The following is a 14,379-nucleotide window of genomic DNA, read 5'->3' as shown; positions in this document are numbered from 1 at the left end:
ATGAGGAACAAGACAGCAGTGACCTACTTCATTCTCAAAGGGATTTCAGATGTTCCAGAGTTGCAGTTTCTGATCTCTGTCTTGGTTCTTCTCATTTATCTCATTGCTCTTGGTGGAAACCTGACCATCCTACTACTGGTTTGCCTGGACTCTCATCTCCACACTCCCATGTACTTCTTTCTTTGTAACCTGTCCATTCTTAATGTTTCTTCCACCACAGTCACATTACACAAGGCTCTTGTTCGTTTTGCAACTGGAAATAATGTAGTGCCTTTTGCAGGCTGCATAGCACAGGTTTATTTCTTCACATGGTTTTGTGGTAATGAGTTGATATTGCTTACAGCCATGAGCTACGACCGTTACATTGCCATCTGCAGCCCTTTGCATTACACATCTGTCATGAATGGCAGAGTCTGTGCTGGTTTGGCCACATTCTGTTGGTCTTTTAGTATTTTACAGATTCTTCCTGCAATGGCCATACTGTCACAGTTCTTTTGCTACACTTCAAATGTAATTAACCACTTCTTATGTGACATTGCAATTTTGATGGATATTTCATGTAATGATACCTCTATTTTGGAACTGGTGCTCCTCACACAAGGGGTTTTACTTTCGACTTTCATTCCATTTCTCCTCACGTTCATCTCTTATGTCTTCATCATTACCACCATACTGGGAATTAAGTCTAGTACAGGAAGGTCTAAAGCTTTCTACACGTGTTCTTCTCACCTTACTGTTGTGTGTCTACTCTACACAACTCTTGTATGTCAATATTTTACACCAAGCAGCACCTTCAAATCCAGCAAACTTTTGTCTTTACTCAACACAGCTGTAGTTCCCATGCTAAACCCCTTCATCTACAGCCTGAAAAATAATGATGTGAAGACAGCTCTACAGCGAAAGATGAAGTCTTTTAAGAGCATGTCCTGAAGGCGAGTCAGTGAAAGGACATTTATAAATGTGGGCTAGCAATGTGAAACAGGTTCTGTTAGCGTGGTGCTGCCTTCCAACATCATATCTGATTGCATATATATATATATTATATATATATATATATATATATATATATATATATATTTGTATATATATATATATATATATATATATATATATATATATATATATATATATATATATATATATATATATATATATATATATTTATTTTGATTGATTGATTGATTGATTGTAGATGTACTCATTTGTAGAAGGGGTCTTTGCAAAGCATACATCACACCTCATTTTTTTATGCAACTTTGACAACCACATACAGGTATTCCTAAATTAGATATTATGCACCAAGGTACATAACCAAATGGGTAGGTAGGGTGATCTGAGCACCCTGGAGTGAAAACAAAAATCACATGGTATAGTATGCCAAACAATCGATGGTGGAGAAGAACAGGTACTCACAAATGGAGGCTGCAAGCGGGCAACCAACCACTGTAGGTAGGTGGAGATGCACAAACCTGACTCCACTTGGGTGTCCAGTCGGAGTGGACATGGTCGCTCTTTTGGCACAAAATAGCTCTAGATGGTTGTAGGGGTTGAAGGTACGAACCAAAAAGACTACCCCTCCCACAGGAGGGTGCGTGACAAAAACAGGGATAAGAGGCACCCAGATGATGATAAAACTGTGTTAAAAACAGTTAAAATAGACAAAGTGTGGTGGCTTACCTTAATGACAACAAGGTCAGATAATGACAAAGAACCTTAATATGCAGGCCGAATACAGTGCCAGAGTTATCTATAGCCTGTGCTGAAGAAGAAGAAGAAGTGCCTTCAACTCTGGATATAGATCATTTTTTGACTGTGTTCGGCCTGAGGAAGTGGGCTGAGACCCATGAAATGTGTTGCCAAGTGTATGTTAAAGTTCTTTGTTAATATCTGACATTGTCATCATTTAGGTACGTTACCTCGCCTTTTCTATTTTAACTGTTTTTAATGCAGTTTTATTATTATATGGGTGCCTGTTATCCCCCATTGTGTACATATTCATACATTTTTATTACAGGTCTACCAGCAACAATTAAACTTTACCAATATTGAGTTACAAATTTGCTCTCTTAGCTCCTTTTGCCCAGCCTCTACCACAGAAAACTGATACTTTTTTGTATACAGCATTTCTTTTTATACTCATGTATATTGTTATGGTCAAAACAAGAAGTCTAAACCACTTCGGGTTCTGGCCAAAAAACACAGAGACAATTGGAGCCCCAGTGGTGCAGTATGTCACAAAAAATGAGTAGTGCGAGATGTTTTTTCGCAATGGATTACTCACAAAGGGGGGTTTCAGCCGAGCAACCTACCACTGTAGCCAAGTGGAGTACACGAACTCGACTCCACTCAAGTGTCCAGATGAGCTGGAAACGGTTGCACTCTTGGAAAAGGAGGGAGCATTCGGAGGCCAAACATGGTGAGACCATGAGGGGTCAGTTAGCACTTCCCTCTAAAGGAGGCCCAGGATGTAATAAAACAGCATTAAAAACAATAAAAGGAGAAAGTATGAGGTAGCTTACTTCAATTAAGACAATTTGTGTATATAACAAATTAATTTTATTTTGTATTTTATGTTATATACACGAATCATCTTCATTGAGGTAAGCCACCTCACCCTTTCTCCCTTTATTGTTTTTAACACTGTTCTATTGCATCCTGAGCGCTTCTTTGCTCTATTGTACTTCTGGCCTTGGCTGACCAGCGCTGGTCAGGTCACATTTTGGCCAGCCAAAGTCTGAAAGAAGTAAGTGCTTCATGCCTTGGCTGCAACAGTCGGCCATTTTGAGTAATGGCTGGCCAGATCCCGAATTGGCCAACTTCGAGTTCTGGCCAAAATGCAAAGAGGTTGACTACTGCGGCCAATATGCGAGAACAATTTCCTTGTTCTTCATGAAAACATACATGAAATGAGTTTAAGTGAAAAATGTAGTCATTGACAAAGTTTTTTTATTGAAATAATTATTGTGTCCTATTTACTGTGTTTTCATCAAATTTGCATTAGCTGCAACTGCAGCCTTGCTGATTTTGGGCAACCAAGGTTGTTGAGTTAATCTTAAGAGTTTCCACCTTGTGCCTCCACAAGCACCTATCAAAGACTGGATTGCCTTGATGAGTATGTCCTACGTACCATTTGGTTAAAAAGGATCTGTAACGTCAAAAGATCCCCTGGGGGGTACTCACCTCGGGTGGGGGAAGCCTCCGGATGCTAATGAGGCTTCCCACGCCATCCTCTGTCCCACGGGGTCTCGCTGCAGCCCTCTCCGTGAAAGATGACGTCAATATTTACCTTCCTGGCTCCTGCGCAGGCGCTCTGACGGCTGACGGCTCCGAACTACACGGAAATACCCGATCGCCGTCGGGTCTGCTCTACTGCGCAGGTGCAAGTTTCCAGCGCCTGCGCAGTAGAGCGGACCCGACTGAGATCGGGTATTTCCATGTAGTTCGGAGCCGAAAGCAGCCACATCGCCCCTGCTGGAGCCAGCAAAGGTAAATATTGAACTGACATTCGGGTCTGTCGCCGGCTGTTCGGAGGGCTGCAGCGAGACCCCCGTGGGACAGAGGACGGCGTGGGAAGCCTCATTAGGATCCGGAGGCTTCCCCCACCCGAGGTGAGTACCCCCCAGGGGATCTTTTTGACGTTACAGAGTCTCTTTAAGCAGGACCTACAACAACTCAATAAGGTTGTTCTGTCCCCTGTTTTATAGATAATATTCGGATGCTTACCCAAATGCATACTGTAGTATGGAGCTGTGCTTCATTCGTAATTCATTGTCCTGTTGAAAGACAATTCAGCCTTCAATCAACTGCCTCCAATCAAGCACAACCCACATACTTTGACATGGCATTGTAAAATGGATTGATAACCCTCTTTTTGCAAGAATCCTTTTTGCCCTGTATAATTGTTACAATTTGCCACCAGCAAAGCACATCACACTGAGATTGAAAAATTATCTTAAAGAGGAACTCCAGCCTAAACAAACATACTGTCATTAAGTTACATTAGTTATGTTAATTAAAATAGATAGGTAATATAATCTCTTGCCCACACTGTTTTAAAAGAACAGGCAAATGTTTGATTTCATGAGGGCAGCCATCTTTTTGGTTGAAAGGAGGTGACTGCAGGGAGCATGAGACACAGTTAAAACTGTCCTGTGTCCTGAGCACCTCTCCCAGTTGCTAGGCAACGTGAATAACAACATAGGAAATCCCATCATGCTCTGCACAGCATCAGGGAAAAAAGCCCAGGCTTTTTTTCTTTGATGGGTGGAGCTTAGATAAAAATGCAGCTAAAAATGATGCTTTGGTAATAAAAACAAAGTTCTGATGCTGTGAAACTGTTAAAGAAACACCAAGCCTTTTCAGTTCTGCTGAGTAGATTTTTAGTCCAGAGGTTCACTTTAAGCACTTCTACATCATTCTTACATTTTTGTTTAAAAAATATTCTCATTTGTGATACAAACACCTGAGATCTAAATGTGTCTGTCTACAACATATTTTTCCATATTTCCTTTGTCAAGTGTGTTCATTTGTAATCTCCATCTTTTTTTCTTTTTCAATAGACGATTCTGAAATATTCTTTTTTATTTGTAACTCTAACTAGAATGCTATAATAGTGATGACCATAATCTGCTAATTACAATTATGAGAAATTTTGAGCACATTTTTGCAATTACAGCCATACGTAATTACAATTTTGAAATTCAATTGATTTTGTGAAATCCATTTGTAATTTGGCGTAATTTTTGAATCATTTTGTGCCGTCTTTAGCAGTTAATAGCAAAGTCCCCATAAATGTTGTCATCATCAAAATTGCTGTGTTAAGGGGAATAGTGAAAACAAGTAAAAAAAAATACCTTATAGTTTTTGAGGAAATGTATTTTATAAACGCAAAGGAAAAATGTTTTTGAAAACTCAGAAAATTGACAGGTTAAAAACATTTTTCCTTTTGCATTTTTAAAATCATTTTCTCAAAGACTGCAAGTCCTTTCTGTAAAATTATCTTTTGATTTGTTGCCACTATACTCCTTAACATACAATGTTGGTGATGATAGCCTGTATGAGGGCTTTGTTATTAACCCCTTAGTTGGCATAAAATTATGCGAAAATTATGCAAACATGCGAAATTGTGGTTGCTTATTACATTTAAATATGATATGATTTTTCCTGAAATTTTGCATTATGATTTTGCATCCTAATTGAGAATTATGATGCAAAATTACGATTAAGCGAAATTTTGCGCTTATCACTATGCCATAATCTAATTTGGACACTGGCCATTGAAGGTACAATTTAAGGTAGCAGCATCTGTTCCTCAAACTACGCACTCCTTTTTCTTCTGTGGTTTTAGTCAATTTTTTGCTTTTCTGTGGCAGGAACAGTTTACGGAGTTGTAGAAAATCTTCATTCTTTCAAAAACAAGAACATTTTTGAACAGTGCTGAACATACAAATATTGTTGTTGGTTGTTAGGATTGATATTTGGACAACAAGAGCAGCACAGATAATATGCATGCACACCTTACATAGTTACATAGCAAGCAAAAAAAAAAAAAAAAAGACATTCCTCCATCATGTCCAATCAGACAATCAGAATCTTGTACAATATATATATAGTATCTAAACAAAAGTGATTACACCTCTCACATTTTTGGAAATATTTTATTATATCATGTCCTGGGACAACACTTAATATAGTACATTTTGATACAATGTAGCATAGACAGCGTACAACTTGTATAACAGGGTAAATGTATTGCCCCATTCAAAATAACTTAAAGGGACACTGTAGGGGGGGTCAGGGGAAAATGAGTTGAAGTTACCCAGGGCTTCTAATGGTCCCCCACAGACATCCTGCGCCCATACAGCCACTCCCCAATGCTCCGGCCCCGCCTCTGGTTCACTTCTGGAATTTCAGACTTTAAAGTCTGAAAACCACTGCGCCTGCGTTGCCGTGTCCTCACTCCCGCTGATGGCACCAGGAGCGTACTGCGCAGGCCCAGTATGGTCTGTGCCTGCGCAGTACGCTCCTGGTGACATCAGGGGAAGCTAAGACACGGCAACGCAGGCGCAGTGGTTTTCAGACTTTAAAGTCTGAAATTCCAGAAGTGAACCGGAGGCGGGGCCAGAGCATCGGTGAGTGGCTGCACTGGCACAGGATGTCTGTGGGGGACCATTAGAAGCCCTGGGTAACTTTAACTCATTTTCCCCTGACCCCCCTACAGTGTCCCTTTAACACACAACCATTAATGTCTAAACCACTGGCAACAAAAGTGAGTAGACTTCTAAGTGAAGAATGTCAAAATTCTGCTCAATTAGCTATTTTCCCTACTAAGATCATGTTACTTGTTAGTGTTACACGGTCTCAGGTGCAAATGGGAGGAAGGTGTATTAAATTTGCTGTTATCACTCTCACACTCTCTAACTGGTCACTGGAAGTTCAACATTGCACCTCATGGCAGAGAACTCTCTGAGGAGCTTTAAAAAAAAGTATTGTTGCTCTTCATAAAAATAGCTTAGGCTATAAGAAGATTGCCAACACCCTAAAACCGAGCTTCAGCACAGTGGCCAAGGTCATACAGTTGTTTAACAGGCAGGGGCGTAACTAGAGATCACTGGGCCCCCCTGCGAAACCTTGGATGGGGCCCCCCTTTCAACTACAGCCCGCACCCCTACACATACTCAGGTTTCTTCTGTTTCAACAGAATATCCATAACAACCTTGACCCCATGAAACAAGCCTAAGCCTTAAAAGACAACTGAAGTGAGAAGAATATGGAGGCTGCCATATTTATTTCATTTTAAACAATACCAGTTGCTCGGCTGTCCTGCTGATCTATTTGGCTGCAGCAGTGTCTGAATAACACCAGAAACAAGCATGCAGCTAATCTTGTCAGATCTGACAAATATTTCAGAAACTCCTGATCTGCTCCTGATAGCCAGGCAACTGGTATTGCTGAAAAGGAAAAAAGTATGGCAGCCTCCATATTCCTCTCTCTCCAGTTGTCCTTTAAAATGGACCAGAACTCAGAACGTCCTCTCTGTTCGAAAAGATACACAACTGCATAATAACCTTTAAACAAAAAACATTTATTTGTTACAGCTGATACAAACCTAAAGTATGTCTACTTCCTGCTTCCATGGAAGCAGACCTATTGTTAACATCCTGTGCTTTCAAATGAGCCTATCTGCCATCTCTGCCATGGCAGTCACCTGACACAGGGGACAGATCAAATTACAACTTGTGATTAGTCACAGATGAGGGGGATTAGACAGGCTAAACTCTCTAAATACATACAGGGAGCATTTCTATGTTTTTCTTCTTTCCTGTGCAAGAGTTCAGCTCCACTTTGAGTACATGTTTACCTCAAACCCAAGGCAAATTGGGACCTAAAAAAACAATCTAAGAGAAAAGCTTCTGAATCCTCCAGAGGCTTTAAGTGTTCTCCTCCAGACCACCACCGCTGCCCGAGACCCTTGAATTTCACACTGCGCTCCTCTTAATGCAGGCCAAACTCACACAGGTGTAGTATGGCCGCACTCGTGTATGAAGAGGAGCATAGCCAAGTAACATATCCTAGAAGCTCTTGTCCTTACCTGGGGCATCTTCCAGTCTATCAGGTCCCTTGCTGTGGTTCCGATCCCCTCCAGAGTACCACTGTCCCCTCCAAATTATCCCGACTAGATTTTGGTTGTGGCTACTGCGCATGTGTGGGCCCGTCCACAGGACTCCTTGATTGCATTCTTGCAAATGGGAGTATTCTGCGCTTGCGCAGCTTACAAAGACTGTGCATGTGCTGAACACTCCAGGCCACGGGAGTGAGAACAAGGAGATGTACAGTTGCCAGATCTTTCAGAGTGGACAGCAGCACCCTGGAGGAAATTGAAACTACAGTAAAAAAAAAACCTGATTAACTGTGAGGGCAAACTCCCCCCACCCCACCCCCGAATGTATACATTAGGGATGTTAAAAATGTAAAAATGGGGGGAGCAGGCATGCGTAGGAAGCTCTCCTCATGTCCACTGCTCCCCCCTTCTCCTCTGTCCCCTTCTGTTATCTTCTAAAGGCCCCCCTGAAGCTACTTCAGGATCAGCTGGGTCGCAGAGCAGTGCGCAGGCGCTGCCCGTGCATCGTTAATCACGTGCCCGTGGCCGGGAGCACTTTGTGCATGCACACTACACAGTTGTGACAATGTGCGATCAAAGACACTTTACCCATACCTCCCAACTTTTTGAGATGAGAAAAAGGGACTTAAAGAAAACCTGAACTAAAATTCAAAATGAGCATACACAAGTCATACTTACCTTCCATGTAGTCTACTCCTCAGTGTCTTTCTCCTGTCCGGCGTCCTGTTTGTCCACTATGATCAAGGGAATTTTCCGGCCTCCATTTTGAAAATGGCCATTACCCATAACAGCTTCCTGGTCAGCACACTGTTATACTGTAATATCACCCACTTGAGCCATAGGGAAACATGGATATTACCGGGCACATCAGTTCTCCTCTCAGCTATAACTGACAGCAACTGATATTTTACTGACAGCAACTGATATATTTCAGATCTGACAAAATATTGTCAGAACTGGAAGGGATTATTGTCAGAAGAAAATGGTGAGCTTCTGAGAGGAACCGATGGCAAGGTAACTATGTACTGTTCATTTGAAGTTACCTCATGTGTTTATTTTAAATATTTTTACTCAGTACAGGTTCTCTTTAAGCCACGTCCCTGCCACACCCCTGGCAACGCCCTCACCACGCCTCTAGTCACGCATACCATAAAGATGTCATAAGAAAAATATGTTGTTTTATCATTCAAACCACACTGGTCCTTTCTATCCTGGTTCATTTTCCTTCATAGTAACATTTTACAATTAGTAATATATCAATTTAAAGGATGGGAATAAAGTTTAGAGTCAGTCAAACACATTTTTTAGTATAGAAATATTTATATTTACATAGAAAGAGGGACAAAGTCCTGAAAGAGGGACAAATGAGGAAGAAAGAGGGACAGAGCTCCCAAAGAGGGACTGTCCCTCCGAAAAAGGGACAGTTGGGAGCTATGACTTTACCATGCAGCGCTAGCGCACTGCTCACCAACTCGGAAGTAGCGTCGGGGGGGCTTTAGATGTTAACTGAAGAGAATGGGGGAGTGGTGGGCAAGAGGAGAGCTTCCTATACATACCTGCTCCCCGCTTTTTAATTGTTTTAACAGCGCTAAGCTATCATTTACCCTGCACTGTCTAATATGTCATCCTAACAACCAGCACATACCTTTCCAATTCCCAGCTCTGTTAGCTAAGACCCCTGCCTCACAACTGCTCTGACCCTCCCATTATTTTAAAAAGAGAGAGAAACCCCTGCTTTTACACACCTATTCTCCCCCTCCCTTCTCCCTGTCCCCAACTACAATTAGCATCATAAAAAAACAAAAGGCACAGTGGCAGGCTGCATAAACAAACATAAAAACCAACATACTCAGTCAGGAGTCAATCTGTGGCAGGACTGCAGGGCAGCCCCCTTTCCCTCTGTCTCCCTGGAGTCTCGGCAGCTCAGGCAGGCTGTCGTCACTGCGGACATGCCTGCATCTTCTCTCTTCTCTAGAGACCACGTGAGGGGGCGGGGCAGTAAACTTGACTGCAAGTCTGACGTAATTAGAGGCAGCAGCATCAAGCATGCTGCTCTGCCTCTGCGTGTCTATTACTGTGCGTCCTATGCGCCCATCTTGGCACAAGACAGTAATTGACGGGGATTTAAATGTAGCTTGTCGGCCCGCCGGCATATTGATACATACAGACAGGCACCGGGCCCCTGAGTCCCCCGGGGCCCCACTGCGTTCGCAGGGCCTGCAGGGCCGATAGATACGCCCCTGTTAACAGGACAGGATCCACTCAGAACATTCCTCATGATGGTCGACCCAAGAGGCTGGGTGAACGTGCTCAGCATCATGTCTAAATGTTGTCTTACTCAAATAGACATATGAGTGCTGGCAACATTGCTGCAGAGGTTAAAGGGGTGGGAAGGCAGCTTATCAGTGCTCAGACAATATGCTGCATACTGGATCAAATTGGTCTGCGTGCCTGTCATCCCAGAAAGAACCCTTTTGTAAAGATGATGTACAAGAAAGCCCGCAAACACTTTGCTGGAGACAAGCAGACCACAGGACATGGATTACTGGAACCATGTCTTGTGGTCTGATGAGACCAATATAAACTTGATTGGGTCAAACATGTGTGGCAGCAACCAGGAAACGAGTACAAAGAGAAGTGTATATTTGCCTACAATCAAGCATGGTGGTAAAGATGTCATGGTTCGGGGCCGCATTAGTGCTGTGGGCATTGGGGAGCTACTGTTGATTAACCACTTGCCGACCACACACTCATACCGTGCGGTGGCAAAGTGGTAGCTGGAGGACCAGCGACGCAGATCTGCGTCGCCAGGTGCCTCCCTAATTAATCAGGAAAGGCCGCCCGCGCGGCGGACGTTTCCTGTTAGATCACGGAGCGGGTCTCCGTGAATAGCCTGCGAGCCGCTGATCGCGGCTCGCAGACTAAATGTAAACGCAGGAGACATTTGTCTCCTTTGTTTATATTGTACGGCGCTGCTGCGCAGCAGTGCTGGAAGGCAGATCGACGATCCCCGGCCAATCAGCGGCCGGGGATCGCCGCCATGTGACAGCGGACATCCTGTCACAGGCTGCACAGGACGGATATCGTCCTGTGCAGCCCCGATCACCGGGGGGACAGGTAGGAGAGGGAGGGGGGGGGGATGTTGCCGCGGAGGGGGGCTTTGAGGTGCCCCCCCCCCCGCATCATGCCACCAGCAGGAGCGATCAGACCCCCCCTGCATATCATCCCCATATAGGGGAAAAAGGGGGGCGATCTGATCGCTCTGCATGCTAGCTGATCTGTGCTGGGGGCTGCAGAGCCCACCCAGCACAGATCACAAAAATCAGCGTTGGTCCTTAAAGGGGGGTAAAGGGTGGGTCCTCAAGTGGTTAAGGGAATCATGAATGCCAGCAATTACAGCGACATACTGAAGCACAGCATAATTAACTCCCTCCATAAACTGGGCAGCAGGGCAGTATTCTAACATGATAACACCCTAAATGCACCTCCAAGACAACTACTGCTCTGCTAAAGAAACTAAGGGTAAAAGTGCTGGACTGGCCAAACATGTCTCCAGGCCTAAACCCTATTGAGTGTGTGGAGTATCCTGAAATGGAAGGTGGAGGAGCACAAGGTCTCTAACATCCACTAGCTTCATCATGGAGGTTAAAGAGAAGCTCCGACCAATAATTGAACTTTATCCCAATCAGTACCCCCTTTTACATGAGAAATCTATTCTTTTTCACAAACAGACCATCAGGGGGCGCTGTATGACTGATATTGGGGTGAAACCCCTCCCACAAGAAACTCTGAGGACCATGGTACTCCTGGCAGTTTCCTGTCTATGAACCTTGTTGCATTGTGGAAAATAGCTGTTTGCAGCTGTTTCCAACTGCCAAAACAGCAAGCAGCAGCTACGTCACCTGCCAACAGTAAAAATGTCACCATGTAATAAATGTCAGAATGTAAATCGGGGATTTAAAAGTTTTTACAACGGGCAAGCACTCACTAAATCATTTACACATAATTACTGTAAAAATAAAGCACTTTTTTATTACACTATTTTCACTGGAGTTTCTCTTTAAGGCAGTGCTAGAAAATAGTGGTGGGAAGAATTTTCCTCACTTAGGGGTGTACCCATGCAAGGGTGAGAGACCCTCCCCCTGCGAGCTTATTATCTAAAGAAATGGGGGGGGGGGGACAAGAGGTGAGAAAGTATGCTGTATTCATACTGACTGTGTGTTTTTACTTAATCTAGTAAGGAGTACAACTTGGCCAGAGGTCGAAGGGAGAATGACCTAAGTTAAAGCTTATGCTTGTCTTTAAATGTGAGTTTTAAGGGAGTATTAAAAGATTTCAAAGGTTGGAGAGCGAAGGTTGCGTTGTGGCAGGGAATGAATTGACCATCACTAGTGTTGGTGTTCGAAATCAGCATATGGAATTCAGAACATTGAAAACTAGAAAAGCATCATACCCATGTGTATAACACGCATTGCACAAGCTGCCTAGTGCAGTATTTCTCAAACCTGTCCTCGTACCTCCCCAATGGTGCATGTTTTGCAGGCAACCTCACCTACGCACAGGTAGGGTAATTAGTGTCTCAGGTAAGGGGGGTTCCATGTAGCTGAACACCAACTATCCCACCTGTGCATAAGTATGGATTGCCTGCAAAACATGCACTGTTAGGGAGTCACAAGGACAGGTTTGAGAAACAATGGCCTAATGTTTCATTAAAATGTACATGTTCTTTGTATGCATGTAAATTTTAATGCCCATTAGTAAACAGGCGGCCAGGCCCCATATTTGTTAATGTAGAGTTAAAATAAAATACTCTTGCATTAAATCCATGGTGAAACTGCGCTCCGGCTGGTTATTCTTACTTTGAGTTGTGATCAATATGTTAATAATTATTCACTATCGACTCTAATTTCCATTTTTGTAATACACTATCATCTTAGACTGTTGAGTAACAATATGTACAGCATTGCATTGCTCTGAATTCCATGTGGATAATGACTGTTGAGATTTTGGGAATATCATTCTGAAAATTATCACTAACAAACAAAGGCTAACCCTCCAGAGGGAGAAAAAAAATTCACAAAGGACTTGTTATCGGGCCTTCCGTGAAAATATAAAACATTTATCTACGGCACGGTTCTGTGATTAGGGAAGAAAGCTATCGCACAGAATACAATAAAGCTTACACATCATAATAGATCCAATTAGTTTGTTAATCTTATATTATGTTGCAAATGTTAAAAGGGGTCACGGCAAACTGCTACAACAGAAGCCAGAATTTGTTAACTTCTAGGATAGATTATTGGAAATAATTTCACAATATGTTTTTCAAAGTCTCTGGTATCAGGACATATGTGTGAAGAAGACGTTTCCTTTACTACGGTACACATGAGTACGTTCCTAGACATTTGTAGAGTGGTTGTTTTTAGTCCACTCCATAGACATAAGGAAACATACAGTAGGGATAAGATGATGAACAGGACAATGGTGACCTACTTCCTTCTGAAAGGGACTTCAGATGTTCCAGAGGAGCAGTTTCTGATCTTTCTTCTGGTTCTTCTCATGTATCTCATCGCTCTTGGTGGGAACACGACCATCCTACTCCTGGTTTGCCTGGACTCTCATCTCCACACTCCCATGTACTTCTTCCTGTGTAATCTCTCTGTTCTCAACATTTCTACTCCCACTATCGCACTGAACAAAATATTTGTTATTTTTGTAACAGGGAATAATGTAGTGTCTATTACAAACTGCATAGCACAGGTTTATTTTTATGCATGGTTTAGCATTAATGAGTTGATACTACTTACAGCAATGAGTTATGACCGTTATGTCGCCATCTGCAATCCGCTGCATTATCCATCTGTCATGAATATCAGAGTTTGTGCCGGCTTGGCCACCTTCTCCACCTCATTTAGTCTTTTACAGATCCTTCCTCCAGTGTTCTTAATATCCCAATTCTCTTGCTGCACTTCCAACATAATTAACCACTTCTTATGTGATGTTGTGGTTTTAATGAATATTTCTTGTAGCGATACCTCCTTTGTGAGATTGCTGATCTTCATACAGGGGTTACTTTCGACTTTCAGTCCACTTCTCCTCACCTTCATCTCTTACGTCCTCATTATTGCGACTATATTAGGAATTAAGACTAGTACAGGGAGGGTGAAAGCTTTCTCAACATGTTCTTCTCACCTTACGGTTGTTAGTCTACTGTACGCAAGTCTTGTCTGTCAATATTATACACCAAGCGACATGTTCAAGTCCACCAAACTTTTGTCTTTGCTCAACGCGGCTGTGATTCCCATGCTAAACCCCTTCATCTACAGCCTGAAAAATAATGATGTGAAGACAGCTCTACTGCGGAAGATGAAATATTTTAAGGGCTTCTTCTGAAGGCATATTTTCAACGGTAATAAAAAAAATACATCCATTTTTGTAATTGGTGATGCGACCATTGGTTCTGTTTTCAATGTGCTGTCTATAGATGTGATAAAAAGGAAAAATGAACATAATTAAGCTTGTAGTGAGATTTTTAACAGGGAAACTGTGGAAAGAATTTTATAATTAAATCTGTTAATCTTTATGTATACCCTGTATATCATGTATATCCTGTGTAACCTATGTGACTATACAGACCACATGCACAAGATTAGATTATTGTGTTAGAATGACACTTTAAGTTAACCGAGGAGTTATCACGATATCACTGAATATATATTCTGCATATGTTTTGAACCATTTACTGTGTACAGTTTTTT

The 14,379-nt window shown here is 42.5% G+C and overlaps 2 protein-coding genes across 2 annotated transcripts; both read left to right on the top strand.

Moving 5' to 3' along the window:
• Nucleotides 1-930, top strand: LOC137527251 (olfactory receptor 2AP1-like). The gene has a single exon (XM_068247756.1). It carries the CDS (start codon nucleotides 1-3, stop codon nucleotides 928-930), a length of 930 nt encoding a protein of 309 aa, XP_068103857.1.
• Nucleotides 931-13,087: 12,157 nt separating this feature from the next.
• Nucleotides 13,088-14,014, top strand: LOC137527249 (olfactory receptor 6C3-like). The gene has a single exon (XM_068247755.1). The coding sequence runs from the start codon at nucleotides 13,088-13,090 to the stop codon at nucleotides 14,012-14,014; it is 927 nt and encodes a 308-aa protein (XP_068103856.1).
• The last annotated feature ends 365 nt before the right edge of the window (nucleotides 14,015-14,379 follow it).

Source organism: Hyperolius riggenbachi, chromosome 8 (genome assembly GCF_040937935.1).
Source record: "Hyperolius riggenbachi isolate aHypRig1 chromosome 8, aHypRig1.pri, whole genome shotgun sequence".
Taxonomy (NCBI): Eukaryota; Metazoa; Chordata; class Amphibia; order Anura; family Hyperoliidae; genus Hyperolius; species Hyperolius riggenbachi.
The sequence above is the reverse complement of the archived record's forward strand: the minus strand, read 5'-3'. Positions and strand labels throughout refer to the sequence as shown.